Source organism: Numida meleagris, chromosome 4 (genome assembly GCF_002078875.1).
Source record: "Numida meleagris isolate 19003 breed g44 Domestic line chromosome 4, NumMel1.0, whole genome shotgun sequence".
Classification (NCBI taxonomy): domain Eukaryota; kingdom Metazoa; phylum Chordata; class Aves; order Galliformes; family Numididae; genus Numida; species Numida meleagris.
Window position 1 is genome coordinate 17,497,841 of NC_034412.1, and position 18,656 is coordinate 17,516,496.

General features: G+C 36.0%; 1 protein-coding gene across 1 annotated transcript; it reads right to left on the reverse strand.

The window, feature by feature from the left end:
* RBP2 (retinol binding protein 2) lies at positions 2,762-13,194 on the reverse strand. The gene is made up of 4 exons (XM_021396538.1): positions 13,051-13,194; positions 8,650-8,828; positions 4,608-4,709; positions 2,762-2,981 (listed from the first exon to the last, which is right to left on the reverse strand). Exons 1-4 carry the CDS (start codon positions 13,121-13,123, stop codon positions 2,928-2,930), a joined length of 408 nt encoding a protein of 135 aa, XP_021252213.1. The 5' UTR covers positions 13,124-13,194; the 3' UTR covers positions 2,762-2,927.

An 18,656-nucleotide genomic window follows, 5' to 3' on the forward strand; every position in this document is an offset into this window, starting at 1 on the left:
TCCCTGGTTCAGGCTGTGACTTAGCATTTCTGCTACATCTGATCACTCAGCAAATCTAAGCAATCTTTAGCTTTAGGCTACGTCCAGAAAAAAAACATATTCTTCTGTTGTTATCATTCTTTTTCCCTACAAATATGTAGAAAGAAATGAGTGCATTTTGAAAAAAACAAGTGATCAGATACACAAAATGATTTCTTCTAATCTTCATCATCTGCATAACATGTGCAATCAGCAAGCTGAAATTAAAATATATGCAACCTCTGCCCTTCCATTCAAGCATGAATTAAACCTGAAAATTATGTGTTCTAGTGGAAAAAAAAACCCTTCAGAGTAAATCCGAATGCTTCCATCCTTTCTATTAGTCTCCCCCCACTAGGGCAAAATATGTACCTCTGGTTAAAAAAAAACCACAAATGCAATTAAATGACTGTTTTGGAGGTGAAATTCTATTTGCCTTTGTTAGATCTTAAAATACTGCTGATTTAGAAACCTCAGACTTTTTGCCAGATGGCAGTGGAATAGACATACTTCACGTGCAGCAAATCAGTGGAGTGAGTAGGGTATTTATGGGAAAATTGAAAGCCATTCTGTGCACGTAGTACTTACATGGACCTTCAGAGCTTAACAGAAAGGCAGCATCTTACAAAGTAACCACAGAACATTACTAGTGGGAGCATTTACAACATTATCCTACAGCAGTGTTGCTGCCTTCTTTTAACCAGTTGGCTTTCAGGGAGCAAGACAAGCTCAATGCAGAAATTTTTAGAAATCCCATTGTAAACATTTCCTATGCACATTTGTGTCATTGTCATTTGAAAAGTCCAGTGACAGGCAATGGTTCTGACTCTTACTGTACTCATTAGGAATTGCTTTTGTTATAGTACAGGCTTTTTTGCTCTCTGGATTAGAAATCTCCTGGTAAATTCCATTCCTGTTAGCTGTATTTGAGTAATAGTATCTATGAAGAAAAGAATCAATGCAAATTGTAGTCCTTCAAAACAGCTGAAACAGTACTGCATGCCAGCAGGCTGAAAAATGTGAATAAGCGTTCTGTGGTTGACCAGTGAGGTCTGTTCCTTCAGTGTGAGTATTTAATCTGCTGACAAGGAGATAAGGGGTTTTGTAGAGCTTAGAGACTAACCTAATGCCACAAATATAATGCAATTGAGTATACCTTTGGAAGTAATTGTAATGCAACGCAATGAGTATCTCCTCTGTCCCCAGTTCTGTGTAATGTAGTTATAAAAAAGGCTGCAAGGTTTTGCATATCAGCATGTTCAGGAAGAAACTGCTGTTTTGGGGCATAGACAAACTTGAACATTCCCCCTCCCACATTAAAAAGTCAAGACTTTTCATTTTCTGAATTTGCAAAAATATAAGGTCAGATACAGTTTTCTCTCTAATCAAAGTCTACTCAAGTGCCACGTTGCCTACTTCATTTACTTCTCATCCATATCCACTAGATATAGCTTGTAAACTTAATAAGAAATGAATGTTTATTTTCCACATCAATCTCCTCATAATTTCCTCATCATTTGTAGATTAATTACCGTTCTTCAGGATATGTAAGAACTTTTCTTTTGTTTAATGATTTGTATGGAGTTGTAAAACCCTGTGCTGTGCAAGCTTTCTCTTGGCAAGAGCCAAATATGAGTGATGTCACTGATTACAACGTGTACGTTGTTTTCTTGTGGTGATTACTTAGTTCTGATAATATTTTGAAAGCTTAATGAACTGTGGTCCTTGTAAGCCTAATAACTAGAGACTTAGACGTAGGAATTAAGTATTTTTCTATAGGAAAGTCCAGATCGGGGCTGAGTAGAAACAAATAAGAAGGAATTTACCAGTTCCAAGTGCAGTTTCTGCACTATGAACTATCATCAGAGCATTGCTCAGCTAAAGTATGCAAGAAGTTTGATATCAGGTCAATATCATATTTTTATCAGGAGGAGAAAAGTCTAATTCATAAAAATGGCTCTGCATAGGTATTTACACTTCTATGCACCTGTCCATCTAAATGTTAGTGACGTATTAATCAGATTTGGACTTTTGCAGATGGTTCGTACAGATGGAAAAAGCAGACAAGCTTTTGTGCATACAAACCCTTCTTCAGTGGAACATGCATCATGTTTAGTTGAATTAGTTTAGTTTCCATCTACAGAAGTAGCTCTCACCACCCATGGTTAATTTAAACTTGCCTATAGCAAAAAGCATGAAGTCTTTTGAAAATAAAATTGAAGACAGTTGCATGGAAATTACTTTTCAAAGTCTTTTAAAATTCTTTTTAAACTCTAAAAGCTAGGTGCAAAGTAAAGACTGCCGTATGCTGGGTACTCTTTATGCATGGGTACACGCAGTCTGTGTAAACTCTGCATGCACAGCATACATGCAGTCTGTGTAAACTCAGCAGTTTTCCTCTGATAGACGTAAGTATGCCTCAGCTTTAACTTCATGGAGCAACTCCTGAATGGAGAGTGTGCTTCAAACAGCTGACTTCTGCACTGGGATTATTAGCAGAGTGCCAGTTCTAACTGACTGGTTCAAGGAGCCACAGCATTTCACATTCTCTCGTAATGTGGAGAGACATACTGTGGTTGAGATAACTGTGACTGTTCATTTTCAGCCTTGTTGCTAAAGATGTCTCTTTGGAAAGGACTAAATAGATTGTAAAGGTATAGGAAAGCATTATTTGAAAGACAGTTACTTTTATTTAATTCCAAGACTGAAAAGCAAAAAAAGAAAAAGAAAAAATGATGCTCTTTATAACTGTTTGATGTTGTTTCTATAAAATGTTTCTCTTCATAAACATGCACAAAATTGCATTCACATAGCTGTTTCAAAGAATTGTTACAAAATCTGGTTTGTTTCTTTTTTTAGACAAAACACATAAGCACAATAGTGTGATGAAGGTTTAAGTGGTTTTCTGGTTACTTTTTCTTCTTAAATATCTGATGGCACACCTGGTCTTCACACGTCAGTTCCTACAGAATTAAAACAATTAGTAAGCACGTAGTTGTGCAAGTTGCATAGCCAGAAGCTCCCCCCTCTACACTCCCCCGAAATTTCTACAATTCTGCTATTACACTACAAAGATACACTTACGAAAAAGAGAACATAAGGAACGAATAATGAATTATATAAAATCAATCAGCAGGCATGCACCGCATGTTGCAGTAATTAGATTTTGACACATGAATTGAGCTCTAAGATGAATATATACAAAAAGTACATTAAAAGTGATCTTTAATACAAGTCTTTTTCATGGTCCGTTGTTAAAACAACATCCTATAAGAGTTCATATTTCATGTTACCTCGTAATTCATGAGAATTATTGAAACAAGGAAATTTAAAACAAACAAAAAAGGGAAGATGCTTCAAAATGGTAGGAACGTGTACTTCAGAGGAGCGCCCAGCCATTTTTTAGGAGCCAGATCGGAATAGTATTTTTGCATAGCACCACAGCTGATCTCTTGAAGTCTGGCACACTTGCGCATTGCAATGTACACTGTTTTATTAGTCGTCCAATTAGCTGGCATTGCTGTGCCAGATAAGGCTTGAAAGTGAACTGCAGCTAGGTTGACCAACAGTTGCCCTAACCTGCAAGATTGTTCCTGGAAATGCTTGTGAGAGTCTGCCTGGTCTCTCTGCTTCCCTGAGTCTTAGGCTCAATCCTGGAGCCAGAATGTAGCATCTTTGTTAGATCAGCTTTTGACTATGTATTAAAATGGAGTTGAAAATGTGTGCTGGACAGCTGGCTTTCAGTGACATATACTGTTTTTTCAATTAATTGCCTTGACCATTCAAGCATACAGACTTCAGGCAATGGGGCTCACCATACCAACTATCTGTAGGGTAAACTATCAAGGAGTAGATATCTAAATGCGTATCACGAGACAGAAATTAATAAAGTCTTCTTCATAATCTTTCTGCACCCACCTACTGTACCATCCAACATTATCTTACCCATTTCTTGTTTGTTCTCCCAAGAAACTTTGGAATATTGTTAATTATGTGATCTGTTATTTTGAAATCTTTCCATACTCCAATGAGTGCTCCTTTCCTGCACAGCCCTTCCGGCCTCTATCAGGCTCACTGCATTCTTTTTTGGGCTCCAGTTTTTTCTGTTGTTATTGTACTAGCACAAAATAATTGGAGATACTCCTCTTGAGTACCCGGAGAGTGATTTCTGATCTGAATTACTACATAGTTCTCTGTAAAATTACATAGTGCTTCTTTAAGGACAAAAACCAACATTTTTCTTGCAATCTTTTTCCCTTACTTTATTTTTTTTCTTCTTTTTCCTACCAGTGATTAAAGGAGAATGAGAAGACTTTAGAGGTGCAATGTAACAAGAAGGGTTAATAGCTGGAGGACAGTGAACTGGAGCAAAAAAAGCACTGCAGGGTTATGTCTTAATTGGGAGCAGGTGAAAAGAAACTGAGCATTCCTGAGATGAAGCAGAGAGAGGGATTTCCTTCGAGTTCAGATATCAGAGCTGTCTAAATAAAGACTTTTCTGACTAGAATAAGTAAGAAAACGTTTGAAATGGAAGAACTGTACTTTGTTGCAGACTGTTATATTCTATGTATCTGTACAGCAGCTCTTACCAGATGCAACTGGTCTCCTTCAATCCAGTGCTTCCAGCCTCGATTTTTCTTTTCACCTTTCTGAACACATATCAGTTTGTCACCATCCCAGGTCACTAGCGTCTGCATTAATCAAATAATTAATTCAGATATGTTAACAAGAAATTTATGATTACATGAAAATAAGCTAATTCAAACAATGAGAAAAAAACAGTTACATTTTCTAACCATTGCTCTCTTTGTTCCCCCTAAAAAAACTCAAACCAACCAGTTATCCAAAACCCTGAATGCTTTCAAGATGACAGCAGTGTTTTGATGTGAACCTTTTACAGAGCTTTGTTGTCAATTTCCATGTATTTCTTCACATACACTAAGTTTGCATTGATACCAGCTAGTGAACTGCTGAGTCAAAAAAAAATTCATGGAAATCGTTTTTTTTTTCTTGCTGTTTAAAGTCGCTAATGAAAAGATCATAAGGTTTCATGAGTGGAGTTCTGGGGGCTTATACCCCGGATAGTGCTGTGCTAATACTTATTCTAGCTCTGCATAAAATAACAAGAGGAAGTGTATGTTTACATTATCTTGTACAATACATGTATTTATATATCATCTTTCATGCACTGTCACAAAAGAACTTTAAGCAGAAATTGCCATAAGCTTAACAGAAAAATAAATTTTTAGATAGAAATTTGAATGGAATCATTGGTGCATTGGTGCATTCCACCTGGAGCTCACATCCAGACCCTTCTTCCAGGTGGAATAAGCAGCAGATGCGGGAGTGACTGTGTGACCTAACCTCCATTATGACTGTGCATATGGATGGGACAGTGCTGGTCACCCAGTGAACATAGGCGTATGAGTTCAGAAAGTCATAACAGTATTAATTATCAGAGATGATGAATAAATAAAACAGGAGTTTTGCAGATTTGGAGACTAATCCGCTCATATCCGTTAGAATCTGGAGAATGTGATTTGCCAAAGCGTACAGATGCATGAGATAACTGCAGCTTTGTGGGCATTGTAAAGTTGAAGGATTTAGCACAACTGTGAATTTTTTTTTTCACACCTTCTTGCTCTGCCCTGTAGAGGTCATGCTTGAATTTCTCTCTCCAGAAAGGCTGGCAGTATGTTCCTCGAGTATACTATTCTATACAAAGGCTTGTTTGACCTAAGGGATCTAGGTAATTCTAGTACTATCTATCAGAAGAAATTCCAACTATTGGGAAGATATTCTGATATCCAAAACCTCCAAGAGGTTAATTTATCTTTTAGATCATTCCTAGGTCGTTATTTCTTTTATGGGGAAGTCTTTCTGAAGCAGCTTCATAAGAAGAGAGTCTGAGTGAGCTGGGACTGTTCAACCTCAAGGAGAGAAGGCTCAAGGGGAATCTCATCAATGCACATAAATACCTAATGAGAGGAAATGAAGATGAGTGAGCGAGGCTCTTCTCAGTAGTTCCCAGTGATGGGAAAAGAGAAAATTGACCCAAATTAAAACTCATGAAATTCCATCTGAACACAAGGAAACACTTTTTAACTGTGAAGATGATCAGACACTGACATGGGTTGCACAGGGAGTTTCAGGAATATCCATCTGTAGAGACAGTGAAACCCTGATTGGTGTCAGTGGTGGACTGTGTGCTTGAGCTGACCCTGCTTTAGCAAAGGCACTGAAGTCGGTGATGCCTGGAGGTCCCTTCTATTCTTAATCATTTTGTGGTTCTGTGTGATTCAGAGTCTGTCACTAATAAACAAGGTACTGGATTCAACAGATCTTGTCCAGGAGCAGGATGATCATATCTGTAGTGAGTTGTCTTTACAGGATCAATTCTCAACTCTTAAGAAGTTGCTCCAAAAGTATTGCCTCTTATTTATTTCCTTGGAAACTACAACAGATACAAAGAGCATAATAACACAATTTGATAGAACAAATTCTCAGATACAAAACACTATTTTTCAACATAGTCACCACCATTAGCTGTGGATTTTTGCTAGTGATGAGCCTGCATGCCATGCTCATAAAAATCTGCACCTGTGGAGGTGACCCACTGTTGCTGTTGCCACTGCTGAAATGCACCAGCTTCTGCCTCACTGTGCTGAATCTACTGTTTGGTCACCAGAAATGTTCAGCAAGTGTCAATGAGTGTCAGTGGGTGCAATTTTTTCCACATGGAGGAATTCAGTTGCGTGCCTTTGCTTCAGGTGCAATTCTATGTCAGACGCCATTTTGTCAGACTTCACCTCTGCTGTCACATGGCAACAAAATGGAATATTGGTGGGAAGGTTCAACCTCTACTGCCATCCCATTATCATCTGCCTCTAACTTTGTGGGCCGATGTAATAAAATAGGAGACATTACTTTTAGAATAGCCCTTGTGTATGCTACAGTAAATACAGAGCAACTTCTTTTGAATTGTTCCGGATTTGTCAATTAGGAAGACATTGCATTTATCATAGCTAAATCCTCAGCAGAGACTGGTTACAGTCAGTGGAAGTTGAGTTATTAAAAATCTCCAAGAGTATTTGGATCCTAATTCATATTTTAGTTCAGAGTTGGATGATTTATTTCTCTTACAAGGGAGCTTTCTAGTAGTAGCAAGACAAAACTCATTCCATTTCAGCTAAGTTCTTTCATATTTACAGTATTTTTAAGCTACATGGTTTTTAAATTATCCATGCCCACTTTATGTTTAAATGTTGCCTAGCAGTTTTATTACCTTCATGTGTTTGAGGCATTTTTTTGTTATTGAATGATCAGAAAATTCTTTTAGAGTAACCTGGAGATTAATGGCTTGATGTGCTTCCTCCTTCCTCTTCCTCTTGTTAGAAACAAATAGTATCATTTGTTCAGAATAGGACATTATACAAAAATGAATAAACCAGGTAGGGGAATAATTGTACAAACTGTGCTTCCTTCTGCCCAAGTAATTGGTAATAAAGAGGAAATCAGTAAGTCTGCAAGTGAAGTGATTTTGCACAGAGAGAAAGAAAATGCCTTTTATAGTGGTGAAGATGTAAGGATTTAAGAAGTGATGTAACTGTTGATTCCTTAGAGCTAGATTTAGGGAATGATGACCAAGACAGGCAGGTGATGCAAGCTTTTCAAGACCCTGAATGGGACAATCAATAAAAATTTAAAATCTGTCACCCTTTCTGCCTTTGAAAATATTGCTTATGTGTTTTAGGGGTGAGAAGAGAATAAAACAGAAGCAGTATCAATACAGAAACATGAAGCTGAATTCAGTAAATGAATTTAATCAGTGATTATACATATTGTTTTCCTCACTAACTTCCCTGACGTGGTCTGGTTTGAATGCCTCACAAGACTTTCTAGCTGACTCTATTGTAGGAGGTAGAGATGTGCTAATACACAATATGATCCTTGATCCAAACATTACTTGTCCGCATAGCTCACTGAAGGTGTCTGAAGATATGCCCAAACTTTCCTGTGGGAACTTTGAGTTCTAATCCTTAAGAAATTAAAACTTGTATTGCAAGGCCTTCTTGCCTGTGGCTGTCTGTAGGTCTGCATTTGCACCTGTACCAGTGGTAACTTTGGCTCACATTTTCTTCTTATCTCTTCTCAAAGCTCACTTATGTTTAATAGCTGAGTGCAGGCTTACTTTAAACAGCATTCAAATTTTAAACTGTCCTCTTGAGGCTGAGCAGCACAAATCCAATGTGAACCTACTGATTCTGGGCTTAAAATGTTTATGCGGAGAAGATCCTAGAATCAAAATGATAGATTTACAATTTATTTAAGGAAGTTACACAGGTTAAAATAAACTTATTTTGTTACTTTCTAAATAGGTAAAGGCATGTCACAGAAAAGCTGAAAAAATCCCTTATTAGAAAAAACATGTAATTAATGACTATCTTCATTTATGTGAGCATCCATCCTGATTTATATTTAGTATAAATGATTGTAGCAGGAAAGGAAACTATCTCAAGATGCAAACTAGTTCTGCTTTGTAAAAACCCTCAAGTGTCTGTAAAGTCTAGTTTTTGGAGCTTCTATTGCTGATACTGACTGTCGTGTAAAGAGAACTCAGATAGTATATACCTTAACCACCCGATTATCGAGTCCTTTGGTATGTTCTTCAAACTCCACTCCCACAGTGTAGTTCAGTTCGTAGTTTCTCAAAGTACTGAGTGTTTTTGTTTTGAAGTTATCTCCATCTTGAATAATCTCCTTTGTTTGTTTCAAGTGTTTTGCAACCTTACGAGTTGCAAAATCAATATCTGTCAAAAAACAGAAAATAATATTGCAGAGAAATTTCCAACTTTTGTTACCAAAAATAAAATAAAACAGCTTTTATATTTATGCATTTTAAAAATAATGTTTTGTTTAATGGTCAATTAATTCCACAAATGACCTCTTTACCTGCAATATTTGCAGAGAAAAAGATCATTCAAAAAAACCAAGAGCTTACATTTTCAGGACTTTCAGCTTGGGGATCTTCTACTGATTTTACTTTTTTTTATTAAGAGAGTGTCTGTGGGAATATTCTGAGCAGGCCTACAACAAACAACCGGCAGTTAATATATGTTGGTTTCTTAAATCTTCCGAATCTCCAGATTTTTTGGAGGTGAAATAGCAAAACTTATATTCTATTTTTGGCCTCGCTCACACATGAAGCTATGGGATACTAGGAGTGCCGTTAGCTTCTTATGCTTGAGAGCCCTTCCCTCTTCTACGTCTGCTGTATAAATTATATAGCTCTTGGGGACATGAGGGCATTGGTATGAATTCTGCAATGTTACAAATTTTGGCCACTCCTAAAAGATTGTTCTCAGAATAATATGCCTTTTCAGAAAATAAGCGTGTTGGTAGAAAATGAATGCATTAGAATGAGCATGTAATCAGCCTCATTTTGGATTTTGGCACGATATTTTTATGTGGAACCTATAATCTGTGGGAGCTTACAGGAAGTTAATTAATTTTAAAAATCGCAAAAATGTTACTAATGAAGAAAAAAGAAACAGTCAAGTGCCTGACTTATCCATTGTAGTTAAACAGCAAAGAGAGAAATAAAAGGTAGTTAGGTGTTAGAGGAATAATGATTCAAAGTCAGAAGTCAAAGAAGTATCAAACTACAGCATTTGACAGTTCATTTTTAATATTCTGCAAGCATTTAATGCAGTTCTGATCTCCTTGACATCCTTATTTTGTTCACGATGTGGACTAACTTCTTAATGTAAGCAACGAAATACACTGAAAGTTACTGAAAGGAGAATATATATTACGATCATGACAGTTTGCCCCAGACAATCTACCTCTTGCCAGCTGCATTACCATCTGCAATAAATATTTCTGACCAGCTGGCAATGAATCTTAATATAGTGCTGTATGCAAATGAAATAATCTCACATGTTTCTGAAAGTTACTGAAAAATGGTTTTGGCTTGTTATCCATCCCTTAGTAGTTTTGCATGTGAGTTAATCATTGTCAGCTCAGCAATGCCACATACTAATGGAGTCTATTCTCTTTTGGTAGATTCATTAGACTACTTGTGATGTACTAATTGAGTGAGAGGTTTGGCTTGAGAAAAAATGTGACTTTTTTAACATGGGAAATAATGTTCTTGTTCAGAATTTATATTCAGGACTTCTTGGGTATATTTTATCTGCTATGGTGGATTAAAAGTATCTCTGGGTCTGATTTATAACCAGGTAGCATAAAATTTAGATCTCTCTTTGGAAAAAAATATGTCTAGACTTCTAAGGAAATGCTATTTCTGACTAATATATTAGTCTTGTAGCTCCCGGAGAAAAACAGGGAGATTTTATTAAAGCACGGTTTTCGTAACTGCATGTTGAACAATACAAGCAATAAAGATTGTTCTGTAAAATATTGTTCTATTATAGGAGATTAAAACACTTTGTAATGTGTTTATGATAAAAGCAAAGTTTCTGGTTTAAAGGGCAAAACTATTCTTTAATTAAAATACAGAAAAACATATGTATTAATTATAAGGATGGATGAGTTTTTTTAAAAAACCCTCAGTGTGCTTTGAACCTTAGCACTTTAATACTTATTATCAACCACATGTAAAATTGGGAGAAACACAGCAGAAGAATAGCTTTTCATTCCTTCCGTGTCATTTCCTTTCAGTGATCACAAGTTAATGTAGGACATATTCTGAGAATCACCTATAGCCATATGCATCTTTGTATTTTTTTTCCCTTTTTTTTTCTTTTTCTTTTCTATCTTCTCCCACTAATTTAGTGGCAGTTTTTCATTGGTATAATGTGTAATACATGTGTGGTGTATATATATACACCAAAAATTATGACATATGTCTGAAGAGCAAGGTTCATACAATTAGTGCAAATTGCTTCTCCATCCCAACCAGTTGCTGATGTTCTTGCCATGAAAGTATTTTGAAAATTTTGTCAGAAAGTTCAGTATCTCTCCATTAGAGTTTGTCTAGAGTAGGCAATGAATCTAAGGATTTTGCAGGAAAAGTAAATCTATTTTGCATTCCTCATTCTAACACATTCTGTCTCCTTTGTCTTAGGCTATTGAGAGGGTCAAATGCTTTTAATCTTGTTACAATATTTTTTTAAGTTGGCTTTCCAGGACTGGATATCTGGTAGTTATCCTTATGTCATTCACTAGTGTAGACATTGAGAATTGTTGGATTTGAGTTTCTTTTAAGATATCATTAACTGATTTCCTTATGCGTTACACTATTCTTCCTAACAAACATATTATCTTGACATTATCTTGACTTGTGGAAGGCAGCTATACAGGTTTTGAACCACTGATTTCTTGGATAATCAACACCTTTACAAGTAGCTATTTTTGTGTCTGAGCAAGCGAGTTCTCTAGATATCCAGTAAATTGGCTCAACAGCTTTTTGGAGAAAGTAGAAGGAAGCCATAAATCTGATCTTAACTTCTGATGAAAAGTAATTGAACTGAAAAAAATCTTGTTTATTAGCATAACTCTTACAGTGGTGTCAGCTACAGTAAAAATCAGATTAAGAGGAAGATCAAACGCTGAAGAAAAGATATGAATCAATGACCATTAGATAGAAAACAGGGAGACAACATCTGGGATGAGAAGAACATAGGCACGATTGGGCCAGTAAGGGCTATTATCTGTAAACATAAAAATAAAATATGTTTGATTTTGTCATTTACTAATTTAGCCAGTCAGTCTCTTACAATCTAGGTTAGATTAGTCAACTCCATAATATCAATAAAGAAACAACTATCTTTTATGCCATTCATCTGTGATGTATTAAAGCGAGGAGAAGATTTCTGATCCTGAAAATTACACTTCTCATGGATGTATAAATCTAACTTCCATAGTATTTGCAGATTTTTGAAATGGAGCCATGTTACTGCAATGGTAGAAAGAAGGTAACTGTTCTTTCAATGCCAATCCAGAGTCTACTGAAGAAATTCACCAGAATTGTTCATTTATTCTATAATTTCTTCTTTTTAGTGAATCAAAGATCTACGTCTCTGCTGACCTTAGTAGAGGAAGTATTTTCTGCACATTAGTTGCACAATCATAATGACCTGGAGCAAAAACAAGGTTTTATCTTTATGAGAATAAAAATACTTGAAAGACAATTTATACTGCAAATAATAGGTGAAGCAAAAGAAGACATTTCCCTCAAAATGTTTCTCACGGTCATGACAACAATTGAATATTTGTGGGAAAAATAAGTCTACAAACAACATGGACTTAATCTTTATATGAACTGACAAGGATATTACTTGCTGTCAGTTAATAGTGTTTTGGTATTCCAGCATCTACATGTGGATACACAAACTGTAGCTATCAGGTCTCTAACGATAAACAAGCTTAAAAATAGTAATTGAAAGTTGCATAAAGAGCAGGACAGTTCTTTGCGCATACACAATGTATTGTTGCCATCAATGGTGGTGGCCAGGTGAAATTAAGTTTTGTAATCATACTTAACTGATCCTGTGACCAAAGTCTCCTTGCTGTGTAAGCATCACTCCCATAAAAATTGCCAGAAGTGTCTGCCCATTTCAGCTCTTGTAGCTTTTACCATGCAACTGCTACATACAATTTCCACTAGTTCAAAGTACTAATTAAATACTAAACACAACTTCTGCTTTAATGATATGGGATATAACCTGCTCCTCTTAACAGAGCAAGCCAGGTTGTGGATGAGATCTGTTACACTGAGTATATACAAGAAATAAAAGAGAGAGTCTGTATCTGAAAGCCATTTATTTCCTGTAAGTATCTGTTTGTTTGCTTTTAATCGGAATATAGAGCAATATATTTGGCTACAATCTTCTCTTTCTTATGTACTAAGATCATTGTAATTGCAAGTAAATTACAATTACTTGATTTCCAATGTGATTGAGATAAACCCTTAGGTCAGAAGGCGCAATACAGAATTAAAATTTTTCTTATTAATTTTTAGAAAGATTTTACTTATATTGAAAATATAGTTAATATTTTTCACTTTACCTAATGCAACCATGTAGCCTTCAAAGTTCTCATTGGATTCCATTTCCCATGTCCCATTGTAATCAGCAGGCATGGTGGCAAGAGCTTAAAATCAACTTCAGATTGAAAGGTGAGGCTGGAAACAGAACCTGTTAGGAGAATGTTTTATAAACCTTTTCATATCTTATTTTTTTAAGGTTTATGGTTTTATAGATAATACAGTTTAAGGGTCAGAGTGATAACCCTGGAAAACTTCGCTTTTATTAACAAAGTTCAGTTTGTCTGCCTTGCTGGCAGACAAGGATCACTTTCTGAAATACATAGTAATACAGGATATGATTTTACAGTGACCTTTGTAAAGAACTACTAGCTATTACGGGGTACCTTTGAAATATATTGAACATAGTGGCAAATTGTACAACACAGTTAAAGTTCCCAAAGGTGAGGTCTGTTTTTCAGTTCCTTTCTAGGTGTCATATTTCCGTGTGAAGAATAAGCCTTACAGATCTGACAGAACCAGAACTCTCATTTATTTTGATGGAAGTCTTGAATATGTAATGAATGCAAGAAAGAACATAAAAGGGGGTATTTCTGTTGAAAATACATTTGCTTTCCTTTGATTTTCAAAATATTTTTGTACCAACACTGCACTTACACCAACTTCAATTTAACAAAATTCTTGAGGAAATCTGCAGCAAGATTAGCAAACGTAAAATAAATCAAAGTAAATCATAATTAGTGCCAGTCATTTACTAAAAATTATCTACTTTGAAACATAGCAGATTGTTTTAGGAAGGTATTTTTCATCCAGCAGCACTACATTATTGTGGGAAAAAGCACAGATAACAGTTGTGCAAAAAAGCATATTCAGAATGTGTCTGCAGAGAGAATTTGGATGTGCAGTAGAATTTTATCATAGAGTCATAGGATAATTAATGTTGGAAAAGACTCAAAGATCCTCTAGTCCAACCGTCCACCAACCAACATTGCTCACTAAACCATGTCCCTAAGTACTACATCTGCGCTTTCCTTACACACCTCCAGGGACAGTGATTCCACCACTTCTCTGCACAGCCTGTTCCAGTGCCTAATGCCAGTGTGCATTCCTAGATGATACACTATGAATTATGTTATGTAGAAAGTCAAATTTGAAATTCTGAGTTCTTAAAACATTGTTCCACCAGGACATTATGTAACATTTATGCAATAAGCTCTGTGTACTTTCTTTCTTAGTCCACACATTGCATCAACATGTTTAAATGCATTCTCATTATTTATGGATTTTATGTGTATAATAAAAGATCTTTTCAAAACAAGGAAAGGAGAAGGTTATTGCTCCCAACTCAATCACTCACGCTCAAAAGGGTCTGTATAAGCAACATCAGTTGCCTTGTGCACCTGCATAGTAATCTCTAAGTGCATCACCGCACTGTTTTTCCAACTGGAAGTTATTCCCTCCTTCAGTACACTAAAGGGGTGATGTTCAATTTATAAGAAGACACTCTGTGTTTTACCTTCTATTACAAGTTGCCTAGTGGTGGATGTATAGGGAATGAATCAGACAGAATGCGTACATTTGCCGTATAAAATCGGAGTATATGCTAGAAGCTCATGGTGATAGATTTTATATGCCTATTGATTTTAGGTCTGAAGTAGTTTGTTTCCTCAAGTCAAGATGCAGAAGTGAGTGAAACCGTGTCATGTGATGATCAGCAACTACCATCTATTGTGAGCTACTAGAGAAATAGATAGTTTATTGCTGTAGATGTGCAAAACTGTGCACATTTAGAAAAAATAAATTATGAGATGAGAACATCCTGTACATATAAGGTCCTAATTAATTAATAGCATGAACACATAATTGTACAGGTTTTCACAGTGGTGCTTTGTTTATGTCCATCTCTTATTATTCACTTAAATATATGTATTTTTTTTCTGTGTGTGTATTTTGTAAACTCTCCTAGGACCTCTTTAAGCACACGCTTATTCAACAGCTATGAAATAGCTCTTTCAAGCCTTTTCATGTAAAGAAGCAACCAGCTTACAGACAGCAAATTTAACCAATCAAGGAAATATCTAAGTAGGAAATTAATAAAACACAAAGTGTTTAATTGACAGAACTCTGTGATGCTTCGTGAGCATTATGCTAAGATCCACAAAGGGAATTTTTAGTCTAGGAATCAATACCTTGATAGGCAGTAAAATCCTTACTACATTTAATTACCTGCTAAAATCATATAGCGCTAATAGGCAGTTTTTTTTTAACCCCAATGTGGATAATTTTAAGCCTGTAGATCACTCATCTACTATATCCATAGTGTTATTTTGGGATTATGCCTTGCTAGTTATACTGACCTGCCCCTTGTCACACTTCAGCTTTAAAATTTTGACTTACTATCCATGTAAAATTAGAAATGATTCTTTTTCCTCTGTGTTTCTTGTTAAATGTAGAGAAAAGGTCTACATACATAGAGAAAAGATATACATAGAAAAAAACTCACACAACGGCAAAACAACATTCCATTCCTATGCCATGAGTATACGCTTGGGGAAATGAAGAAGTACTTTCTCCTAATCTTCATGATAATCATGTTCTCACACCTCTTCCTTGCAAGATCAAGAATAATATCTATTGGCACACCGTGTACAGCCTGTAATGAAACTTGAGAATGGGAGGAATTAAGTGTCTTTTTTCAGGATTTCCAGTGCCTCTGTTAAAAGCCAAAGCTCTAGGCTCATAGCTTGTGTCAGGTTTCAACCCAGGGATAAGTTTTAGAGCCAAGTAATAAGATTTCAGAAATAAAGCAATGTCAAGAAAAGTCAAAAGGCTGTACATTGTTAAAGCTTGAGTAACTTCTCCAGTTTGTGTATGAAGAAATGACGATGGCTTTTCTTGCCTCTGTCCTACAACTTAATATTAATAAGTTGCAGTTTGAAACAAAACTTCTCATAAAAAGAGCCTAAGCTGACAAGATTGAAAAGTAAGGCCTAAATCTTGTTTCTGTGGAATGAGTGAGCAGTCTTGAAAGCCACGGCTACCATTGGCCTTCAGGTTCCTCTCATGATACTCGAGGCCTGCCTGGAAGAGAAATCCTATGTATGTGTCTGAACAAAGTTCAGCCTTCTTGTTATCTGAAAAAGCTTATGGTGCTCTGTCCTTGGGAAATCTTATGCAGTAAACTGCTAGTAGGAGAACTATATAAGGAACAGAGGCTACTAGTCAAACAATTTTTTTCTGTGAACTTCTGGGCATGGCATTTTGGGGAGATAGTAGCATTGCTTCCCATTCTGTCTTTTAAATTATCTAATATGTATACGTATTACATCTATCTATGTATATGTATTACAGGAGAAATAATGCCTCCTCTCTGCTGATCAGCTCCTGTGCTCCTCCTCACCTTTGACATGGGACTTTTGACATTAGTTATTTGGTTGCTGTTCAACACATTGGTAATATAGCAAGCTGTTCTCAGCAACTTGTTCTCACCAACTGAATTACCCTGAAGGATTCAGACAGGAGGAGCATCATCACAGACACCTGTTATTATTTTTTTAACTTTTTAGCACTTGTGCAGTCATTATGTTTATTTTCATTTTTATGAAAATTAATCACTTGAAATGTATTCAGTGATGGCTATTTCTGCAAAAATGGTCAGAGGTTCTATCTCACCAGGCCTGGGGCTCTGTTTAGAACAAATAAGAGTAGTCACATTATGATAACTAAAAGTTGGAGGGAGGCAGCCTACATCTTATCAACATGCAAAATGGCTTGCAGGTCTTGAGGATTCAGCTGGGTAAAGGCAGTCATCAGCTGTGGGGCAGAAAATTTCCTAAGAAAAGACAGAAGCAGTAGGAGAGATAAATAAGGCAGAAGAGACCAAATCAAAAAGTATTTTCAAAGTGGACTCAGCAAAACAGTATTTGATTGGCTAATTTTTAATAGTTACTGTCCCCCAATATCAGATGGCACTAGACTTCCTTGGATAATACTAGCTCATAAGCTTTCTTGCCGAGTCCAATACAACCAACTGCAACCAAACCTACCTCAGCTTCCTTGGGTTAGTTAGAGTCTTGGCTTCTGAATTTTAAGTTTGTTTGTCTGTTCAGGTCTGGACGCTAAAGAGAAGCAGAACAATTTTGTCTAGTTGCACATATGATTGTTGTCTAATTATTATTATTTAATGTCAGTTTTTAACGGATCATCCAAAATGTAAATCTGCAATAAAAAAACACAAAAGAGAAGGGAGAAGGAGCACCATTCACGTCTGATATCTATTATACAGAACAATAAGGAACAATAAGGCTTGGTTGCAAATGCTGTGGTAGGATGGGGACATACACATAGCTTTCAATAATGCCAGTTTGGCACATTTTGTCAGTGTCTACCTAAACTGAAATTTAAACAGAGAAGCACAAAAATCCATTTCTAATCAGTCTTCTAGAAATAGAATAATAGGCCCTTGTATATTTTTTCTTTTCTGATCAGTGACTGTCTATCTTCTGTCTGTCTTCAGTCAGTCTCATCTCTGCTACTCCTTCTGGCCCATAACTTAAAATACAGATGTTTTGCTCTTTATTAATTAGGAGCCTTCGTCCTCTCTTACTAATGACTTTTGCTTGGTCATAGAAACTCGTGACACTAAGTTTGATAGTAAGAAGAAATCCAGTGAATGCTGCCTGCTTGAAAACTCACTTCAATAAAAATGGTATGCATTATGAAAAAATATGACACAGAAAAAATAGCCAACTATAAAGCTTACCTTGATTTTCAAAATAAATGAGAAGTACTGAATTTATTTTCTGCTTAATTCTACTTAGCAGTTATTCAATGTTGTCTACCCGCAGGTCTCAAGGGAGCAGGTAAAAATCATTAGCTGTTATAAAATCAGAGAAACTTAAGGAGCAACATGGTTTGGTCAGGGTCATGGAATAAGCCACCAGTTAGAGGAAGTTATAGAGCACAATCATTTGTTTTATCCATTGAAACATGCTTCTTCCTGAGCTAAGTTTAATGTAGATTGAAAGCCTGTACCCAGTTTAAGTGCTTTGTCATTGACATTAAGGCTGCCTAAATCTTCTCTTGAAAGATTTTTTCAAGATCTGAATTCCTTGCATGAGCCATGCATTAATATATCTTACTGTAATCTATTACTTAATTGTATTTATTCTATGGCAAAGTTTTGTAATTGCAGCTGCCACTTCTTATCTTCATCAGATAAAGGTTGTATTACTCGGATATTGAACTGGAATACTGATTGATGGCTTTTGAATTCAAGAAATCTATAGATAGCAGTGTGTCTTATTTTTCTTTGGTGCTTCTATGACAAGCATAATTCAGCTAAGAAAATGTGTGTCTCCTTTAGCTTGTTCATTTTAATGCAGGGTCTCATCTATTCGCATAACATTTTAAAGAATACATTTTGCCAAGCAGAAATATTTCTATTACCTCATCTGGAAAACTCTTTAGAGAGGTACTTTCAAATACCTTAGGCATCAACTTTTCACTTACCTCATAACTGGCATAATCTCATGCTGGAAAGATTTGTAGTATATAATCCCATTTTGCTTAAAGTTCTAGAATCCACGTGAACAGATGAAGCCATGTCAGATGTTGCAATTAGTATACA